At 41.7% G+C, this 9,295-nt stretch overlaps 1 protein-coding gene across 2 annotated transcripts; it reads right to left on the bottom strand.

Annotated features, from left to right (window-relative positions):
* Positions 1 to 139: 139 nt before the first annotated feature.
* Positions 140 to 9,174, bottom strand: adap2 (ArfGAP with dual PH domains 2). 2 transcript variants are annotated; one of them, XM_031834343.1, is made up of 11 exons: positions 8,895 to 9,174; positions 6,065 to 6,195; positions 5,643 to 5,734; positions 5,151 to 5,239; positions 4,570 to 4,682; positions 3,663 to 3,812; positions 3,154 to 3,237; positions 2,422 to 2,484; positions 2,217 to 2,294; positions 1,852 to 2,080; positions 140 to 1,534 (listed from the first exon to the last, which is right to left on the bottom strand). In XM_031834343.1, the coding sequence occupies exons 1-11, from the start codon at positions 8,980 to 8,982 to the stop codon at positions 1,506 to 1,508; spliced, it is 1,146 nt and encodes a 381-aa protein (XP_031690203.1). In that variant the 5' UTR covers positions 8,983 to 9,174; the 3' UTR covers positions 140 to 1,505. The 2 variants fall into 2 exon arrangements, with proteins under 2 accessions (XP_031690203.1, XP_031690202.1); XM_031834342.1 differs by having other exon boundaries at positions 140 to 2,080; positions 8,895 to 9,143.
* Positions 9,175 to 9,295: the final 121 nt, after the last annotated feature.

Below are 9,295 nucleotides of genomic sequence, written 5' to 3'. Positions count from 1 at the left end.
AAATGATAAAGGAGGCAGGGATTCAATTGCTCTCAACTCAGAAAGACGCTGAGGGCTCGAATTGAGGGGGTATGTGAGGGTATGGCATACCCTTTGTTAAAGAAAAGGGCTAAAAACATACCCTTCTAATACATAGTTGTTATATTATCAAAGTTTTTATTAGTAATCACAGTTGGTATTAGATATTATTCCACTTTCTCATAGCAACAGAATTGACCTGGTTTCACACATAAAACAAGTGCACACGGGACACACAACTCTGCCATTTTAATATGTAAGGTTTGAGAATAACAATTTTACCTTCCATGCCGAGCAAGTCATCTAGTTTGTCCATCATTTGTGGTGAGACAGTACTGCCCCAATTCATTTTTCAATAATTCCAGTAGAACCATGTATCTGCATTGTAAATAAACAACCCACAGTCCTAGACATTGTCCTCCAATAAGTAATATATTTAGAGGCCTGCTGTCACTAAGGGGGATAACTTCCAGTATCACTGGATTGAATGTTTCTTATATACTGAACAAAAATAGAAACACAACATGTAAAGTGTTGGTCCCATGTTTCATGAGCTGAAATAAAAGATCACAGAAATGTTCCCGATGCACCAAAAAATGTATTTCTCTCAAATTTTAGGACCACCACATCCGGCCTTTTCATCTGGGGGATCATCTGAGACCATCCACCCAGATAGCTGATGAAACTGTGGGTTTGCAAAACTGAAGAATTTCGGCACAAACTTGCAAGAAAAAGTCTCAGGCAAGCTCAACGTTGTGAATAGAGTGCCCCATCGTGGCGGTGGGGTTATGATTTGGGAAGGCATGAAGCTACGGAAAATTAACACAATTGCATTTTATCGATGGCAATTTGACTCCATAGAAACTCCGTGACGAGATCCTGTTGTGCCCATTGTCGTGCCATTCATCAGCCGCCATCACCTTAAGTTTCAGCATGATAATGGACGGCCTCATGTTGCAAGGATCTGTACACAATTCCTGGAATCAAAAAAAATCCCAGTTCTTCCATGGCCTGCATACTCACCAACCATGTCACTAATTGAGCATGTTTGGGATTGCTCTGGATCGACAGCGTGTTCCAGTTCCCTCCAGTATCCAACTTTTGAAAAGCAGTGGGACAACATTCCACATGCCACAATCAACAGCCTGATCAACTTGCGAAGAGGATGTGTCGCGCTGCATGAGGCAAATGGTGGTCACACCAGATACTAACTGGTTTTCTGTATCTGTGACCAATAGATGCATATTTGTATTCTCAGTTGTGAAATCCATAGATTAGGTCTGAATTAATTTATTTCAACAGACTGATTTCCTTATTTAAACTGTAACTCAGTAAAATCTTTGAAATTGTTGCATGTTGTGTTTATATTTTTGTTCAGTGTAGATGAGTCTTCAGAGTGGGTTTTGTAGCCAATGTTGGTGGAATCTCTGTCTCGAAAGTCAGCTCTCTCTCGAAAGTCAACTCTTCCCTCAGCTCTCTCTCGAAAGTCAACTCTTCCCTCGGATGTTGGCTTCAGCTGAAACAAGACAAGCCAGAAAAGCGTATATTAGGTTATTCACCATGTGGTGTATGAATATATACTATGTACAGTACGTGCATAGTGTGGATGTGTGTGTGTGTCAGGGGGTTGGTGGCACCTTCATTTGGGAGGACAGGCTCGTGGAATAGGCTGGAATAGGCGGGAGCGGAATCAGTGGCATGGTATCAAATACATCAAACACATGGTTTCCATGTGTTTGATGCCATTCCATCCGCTCCGTTCTGCCCATTATTATGAGCCGTCCTCCCCTCAGGAGTCTCCTGTGGTGTGAATACTGGTGACATGACTCTTACTGGTGTAGTCCTGGGGCTGCATGGGTTTAGAGATGACCTGTCTGAGGGCCTCCACCCACTCTCTCTGTTCCCTCTCCTGCTCACACATGAAGACAAACTGGCGGTCCGGCGTGTCCACTGTGACTCCACACCTCCACCGGTTGCCTCTGGTCCTTTTGGGAATGCACTCACTCACTGAGTAACCATTGGTCTCTGTGCCGATGAACACAACTCCCAGCTCCTCAGCATCCTGTAGTAAACAGACACACACAACATGTTGATAGTGTAGAGATTAGGATTCGAGTGATACACACAGGTACACAGTGAATACACACACACACACACACACCCTTTTGAGATGATGAGGAGGTGGACTCCTTTCTTACCAGCTGGCTTTTGAAGTAAAGGAGCTTCCTGTCTTGGGAGTCCAAGATGAACCATCTCTTTTTGAACGTCTCCTTTTGCTTCCCAACAAATACACTTTATTGTCACTGTGTTCATAATGCGATTACATTGTAACAACCAGGTCACTTTACGTTTCTTATATCCAATGTCATTATTTAGTATGATAATCACAAAGTAACTACCTACCATAGGACCTGTCTTCTCCATGTATCCTTCTTTGAGGTAGTTTCTGGTAATTCTAGTCCTCAACTGTCAGAATACACATCATGAAGAGGAATACAGCATTTATAAGCATCAGTTCATCAGCTAATTGCAACAGTAGTTATTGATTGCTACGGTTGCTGAATATGTCCTTAGGCACTAGGAACCACTGTCTGTTCTTTAGGAAATATTTACATCTAAATGTACTGGTATTCTGCAACATAAAACCAAGCCAATAGTTACTGGAAATACTATCTTGTGACCCCCTCTCAAAGTTGAAACGTGTTGAACTTCCTCTAATGCATTGATTCATTGAAGTCTGTCTTCACACGGCATAACAACACCCTATAGTTTCACGTTTTTATTAGTCGTATGTACAGGATACACATGGTATAGACCACCCAATGAAATGCTTACTTGCAAGTTCTTTCTCGACAATGCAACAACAATAAGAAATAAGATTAACAGCATAAAGTAAATGGCTCAGTAGAATATAATAGACATTTTATCATAAGTATAATAATGGAATTTATAGTATGTTTACACCCTAAAGTGAATGGTCTACAGGGACAATAAAAATACCAAATTCATGTGGGGGAGACATTGGTAGCCTCTGATTTGACGGAAGTAGAGATACTGTGCCGGTACAAACATGGTTGAAAAGAAGGGCATATACCAGAGAGAACTTTACTGAAATATAGTCTAACAAACACTTACTTCTTTATCACTTCCTGTGGGGTATGCTGTTTTCAGGTAGGCAAAGCGAGCAGCTCGAATGGCATTGAACCAGTTGACAATCTCCTGAGCAGGGAAGACTAGTAAGCTTTACACACTGATATACAGCATAATCTGCTACAGGAGGATGCCATAAAAACTATCTCCAACCAACTGTGAATACAAGCAGATCAACAAAGATCTCAGACAAAAATACTAACAAAAGCTTATTTTGCAAAGTTGTAAATATTTTAGCATGGCTTCTTGCTCACTTATCCACTTCCTCGTGTTTTGGATGAGGCCATGTGACGGCAAACGTCTTTCTCTTATCTCAACTGGTAGTACCAGGAGATCAGTTTGTGATTTATCCAACTCCTCTGTACTTTTCACTTTCCTAACAAACATATGGCAAAGGAGTTGTATAAAACACACAGTGACAGATCTTTGATCACCAGGCTATACAAAAGCTATTCTTCTATAATAAAGAGCGAAATACAGAGAGAAATGCCCACCTCTCCACTTTCGTGGTAGACAAAAATACTTCTGGTGTGGCTGTCTTTCTGGTAGGTAATCTGCAGACCATGGGCGTGACCAATTTTCTCAGGTTGAAAGGTCACATTCACGTCTTTGATGGAGATGAGCGCTTTGGGCCCTTTGGACGGCTGAGGGCGCAGAGTGATGATGTGTACAATGCAAGCCCAGTGAATATTCAACAATGTGGCTTAACTATTTGTAAGCCTGACTTGAGAGAACTGAACATATGTCATAGTCAAATTATGTTAAGATGATTCACAAGTGAACCCCTGTAAATATTAGCAGAGCTATGGCACTGAACTCTTTTCACCTTTCAGTAGACACATGTCCAGGAGGGGGTGTATTTGAGATGGGAGTATCTAGAATTGACAATTGATAAATGCCATTGGATGAGGTAATGTTTTGGTCCTAAGTGGTACCAAGAACGATATAAGAACTTCATTTAGGAGACCAAACTGAACAATAATTTATAGCTAATGCTGTCGAGCTATGGGATACTCCTCTTTCAAGTAAAAGGTTATTTGTGTAATGTTCCTAAGATCTGTTATTCGTCATGTGAGTTGAGATGGGTGTGTCTTGGCTATAAATGATACTAAGAACTGTTTTGTAAGCACTCTCAGAGAATTCATTTATAGACACTGAATTGATCTGAGAGTCACAGGGCTATGGTGAAGCTCATATATAATTAAAGATGGACTTTATAACATACTCTGACTTGTGTGTAGTTTGCTCTCTCAGTGTTTAGTAATACAGGAAATTACCACGACAGGCACTGAACTCTTTTCACCTTTCAGTAGTCGCACGTTCAAAGTATGTGCCCATTAACAGTTTAGAAATTTGGCCGTGCAGCAAAGCTACCCAGTATGTCAATGACCTCACACTTACATCCTCCTTGTTGAAGTAAGCCAGGGTGAATTCCTTCTCAGACAGAACAAACTTCCTTCTCTGAAACTGTCCCTTCTCCTTCCCCTTCTTCCACAGCATCCCTTCATAGAAACCTGGAATGGACCCAAAGAAGTGTACTCTGTTACGTCTCCGTAACTCATCAATACATGTGGGTATGCCTCTCATGTCTCTGTGTGTGGTTTTCACTCAAGTGAACGATGCTCTGCTGTAGGTCCACAGAAGTGTCAGTGTGACAAGAATAGGTTTTTCTTGTCAGTGTACGATGAACAAACTACATTGACCCTGCAAAATGCCTCACTGTGGACAATATTTCAATGTATGTCATTTAGCAAACGCTTTTATCCAAACCGACCTACAATCATGCGCGCATACATTTGTCATGTATAGGTGGCCCTGGGAATCAAACCTACTATCCTGGCGTTTCAAGAGCCATGCTTTACCAACTGAGCTACAGAAGATCACAATTAAAATAATACAGAAATATAGAAGAAATGGCAGAGGTTCTCTGTGTTATAACATGTGATTTGAACATCCACAGACAAGCAGTAAAGCCAGTTCACCTGTCGTGTAGGCCAGTGGGGGATACTTTGTCTCGCCGGTAAATTCCATCCTCTCATATTTTGCTCTTATCCACTGCTCCCTTAAGACGCTGGGGGTAAAAAGGATGAAATGTTCTACAGTTTCACAGGCTTATCGGATCCTTGAGTCCACAGTTTCTCCTGCATTGTTTTAGACAGGGTGAATAGAAACCCTAAGTATTGTCCATTGCATTTGTTTTTCTTAAACCTTCAAAAGACAAATAATTTTTCATTGGGAGGGAGAGACAACAATTGACTGACTGGTTAAATTATTTATAATTCCAATCTCAAAAGTTCCACTTCTTTATTTTTTTTAACAATACAATCCTTTCCTTCCCCTTCTTACATTGATGCGCAAAGTCAGCATCCTTCAACTTCCCTAAATGCTGCCATTCGTTTGTACAAAAACGAGTGCCCAGTGCTAAGAGCACTTGTCAGTGAAGTAGTGAAATGACCTGGGATGGCAACACTTACGCACAGTCTTCTTGCTGGGGCCGGTAGTAGAATGCTGGGACTGCTTTCTCATAGATGGCTCTGCCTGTGGCATTTCCATTGGTTTTCATGAACTTTGTACCCAAACAAACACCCCAAAAGAAGGAAATTGACAGAGGACATAAATACATGGTATTGATTAAGATTGCAAACCAAACCAGTACCCAAAGTGGTCCTCCAAGATGAGAACCAGGAGTGAAATTGACATGTAGTGGTCACAAAACCTGGTCTTGAAGAGATACATACTGTGAAGGCTTTTATTCCACCCAAGCACAAAGTTAATGATAATTTGTTGATGGATTGATCTGGTTAGTGTTGGGCTGGAACAAGACACCTGAACACCCTGTAAGATCCCCAGAACCAGGGTTGGTGTTGACCACTGCTGTAAGAGATCCATTCATTACCTTCACTAGCTCGTCATCCCAGAAGTCGAGCCGTATGGATTTAACGCGGCTGATGTTGGACAGGTTGCGGTGCACTCCAGAGCAGTTCAGACACACAAATACACCTAGCTTATAGGACGCCCAGTCAGGATCTATACAGTGTATGCAGAGGACGGGAGGATCACCAGAAAGAGACAAGACTCAAGATCACTCAAAACTCATGGAAAAACAGAGATCAAAGAATGAATGACCATCTCTGTGTGGTGTCACTCAGCACTGAAAATCACAGATATCTTTCAAAATAGTAAAATGGTGCTCAGGCCAGTCCTGGCTATTCTGTCACCTAGGCAAGACAAAAATATCGCTGCCCCTGTAAAACTAAAAATAGTACCAGTAAGCAAACTGATGTTGAAAAGTTGTATTTTCCAGATGTTGAAGTTAGGTTCTGAATGAAAGATGAAAAGACGTATTGTCCGGACATTGAAATCAGGTTCCATTTTGGTTCTGAATTAATGTTAAAAATATATATTTTCAACACGTATTTTCCTGACATTTGAAATCAGGTTCATTTTCCGTTCGGAATTAAAGTTGAAAAGGGGCAGAACGACAGATTTGTACCTTGTCAGCTCGGGGATTTGATCTTGCAACCTTTCAGTTACTAGTCCAACGCTCTAACCACTAGGCTACCCTGCCACTATGTCAACATCATTTATAGATGTCTATGTTTGAGCCAAATCAACGCTTATCCAGGCCAGATCAAAAACCAACGTCCGTGGAAATCAAGGCCGGGCTGGACTGCACCAAAAAACAACTGCTGGTCTGCACCAAAAAACAACTGCTGGTCCGTGCTTACTGGGGTGTTGCCTACCCTGTCCACCTGCAACGTCATTTTAGGAATCCCCATCCATGTGTTAGGCCCATCCATGTGTTAGGCCCATCCATGTGTTAGGCCCACCCATGTGTTAGGCCCACCCATGTGTTAGGCCCATCCATGTGTTAGGCCCATCCATGTGTTAGGCCCATCCATGTGTTAGGCCCATCCATGTGTTAGGCCCACCATTTGTAAAACAGGCTGTTGCATTTGCTTTATTAGTCCTGATTCCTGTGACTAATCAATTTGGCTATTTAAGCTCTAAATATCAGCTACCTAACTTTATCAGGAGTTATCCTGAGCCTATTTGCAATGTGTTTACACCACAGGAGTTATCCTGAGCCTATTTGCAATGTGTTTACACCACAGGAGGTTGGTGATACGTTAATTGGGGAGGATGGGTTTGTGGTAACGGTTGGATCGAAATAGGTGGAAAGGTATTAAAAACAACTAACACTAACAACTATTTTTCACTATGATCAGCTCATCAAAAACAAACTTGAAACCACAGATCATGACAATTTAAGTCCTGGAGAGCAGTTGTAGCCTGATTATCCATTCCATATTTCCCAGTTTACTTTGACCGGTCCTGTTTTTAGGATATTGTAATGAGCCTGTAAGGCCACCGAAACTCACATGTAGTTTGTTGACTCACAAACATTCGAGTACGATTATTTCCCATAAAATGATCAAGTTGTAATTTATTTGGATGAACACAGTGCACTCAAGCACTAACCGGAAACACACAAGCGCCTCTCGAAAAACTCTCCCTCAGCATGCCCCAGCGTCATCATAAAATACAGCAACTAATTTGCATAACATAGGCTGAGAGACGCTCGAATGTGTAAGCACATTACAACGGTGTGCTCATAAATTTACTTTGGAGTGCCAGAGTGCACTCTGGGCGTTCGTAAATTCAAAGAATTGTCAGATTGTCTGTTCATAAATTCAGAGCGTTTCGCTCCCGGAGAGCACTGGCTGAGGAGTAGGGTTGATCCGAGCGTTCTGACCTCACAACTCAAGCTAACTTGGCTAGCTAGCCACTTCCAGACAAATGAGAGAACACCTCATTCTGGCAATTGTAAGGCTGTTTTCATGTTATCTAGAGCGTTGGCGACTAACTGTGCTGCTGGCAACAATTTAATAACTTGTTTTTGCCGACAACTGTCATATTCAACGTGTGTTGCGCGTTGGAAATGCATGTTACTCTGCGCTCTGACACACAGACGAGAGTGCTCTGAAATGGGAGTAGATCGCCAGAGTGAATTTACGAACGCATTGGTTAACATGTCAGCACATTTTTTTATTTGATTGGGCGTCATTTAGTTAGGCTATTTGATCGGAGAAACCTGCATGTCTCACTACATTGTCATAGCTTTTATCTCCAGCCTGTGGGCTACAGAAAAGGTCACATACCATATACGCTACGATATCTGCTATATGATTTATGTTCATCATTTTTTGGGACGGAAAGTTGGTGGAGTATAGCAGCGATACGTGTCTCCAACAGCACCCCAGAAAGGCGCGCTGGGAATAGACACGCTAAATATTTTGCGCCCCTTCCTATAACAAAGTGGGCACTGCTTATCACAGGGCGGCATCAGCGCTCCCCTAAAAAGCCCATATGACACTGGTTGAGAGAAATTGACATTGTTTTGGGGCTAGAATTACGTGAGGTTGGAGGTGCGTCTTGGTCAGTTTAGCTCAGAAAATGACACCCTCTTCAATCTTCCGCCATTGGCGGTCGCCTAATGAGCGGGCAAGCCTTGTAGGTAGAAGTTATTGTTGAGTAGTGAGAAAGCGATGTCTACATGAAACACACAAGCATTTACCATATACATAACTATTTAACACACCACACACATACAAGTCAGAACATGGGCTGAATTATTTCATGTTTAGAAATAGTACACTCATTGGCAACTTCATCCCTAACTCTTGAATTGACTAGGATTTAAATGGAACTACATTGTCACTCACCCGGCGCGCTACAGTCTGCGCATTGGTTGTTTTCTGGCAGTTTCCCCAATTCCAGCAAAATCGTTTTGTTTCTGTCCTTGTTTGCCATTATTTAGCGAATATAAATCTGTATCGAATGTAGGAAATATTTTGGTTAAATATGAGTGGTGTAATTAGCCATTTACGTAACGAAATACAAATGTTGACGTTTCTGTGAGTTTGGACGAAAACTGGTAAGTGTGTAGGACCACGCCGAACGTAAAATGCATGTGATTTTTATTTTGGAACATCCCACTACAGAAATGAAAACATGACGCGTGTGGTTTTGTTTGATACGCTGCGTCTGCGGCTTGTTACACGTGTCCTTTTTTATTTCAATGTTTTATTACATTAATTTACCAAAAGATGTAAACAATACAAAA

Source organism: Oncorhynchus kisutch, linkage group LG10, assembly GCF_002021735.2.
Source record: "Oncorhynchus kisutch isolate 150728-3 linkage group LG10, Okis_V2, whole genome shotgun sequence".
NCBI lineage: Eukaryota > Metazoa > Chordata > Actinopteri > Salmoniformes > Salmonidae > Oncorhynchus > Oncorhynchus kisutch.
This window is presented reverse-complemented; position numbering and strand designations above follow the sequence as displayed.

What these genes read in the sequence shown, in the direction of transcription:
- adap2 (XM_031834342.1), bottom strand. Translation starts at nt 8,982, where the DNA reads ATGGCAAACAAGGACAGAAACAAAACGATTTTGCTGGAATTGGGGAAA. An exon ending in CGCAGACTGTAGCGCGCCGG is followed by an intron (nt 6,196 to 8,894) that starts GTGAGTGACAAT and finishes TACACTGTATAG; the next exon opens with ATCCTGACTGGGCGTCCTAT. An exon ending in GGGATGACGAGCTAGTGAAG is followed by an intron (nt 5,735 to 6,064) that starts GTAATGAATGGA and finishes TTGGGTACAAAG; the next exon opens with TTCATGAAAACCAATGGAAA.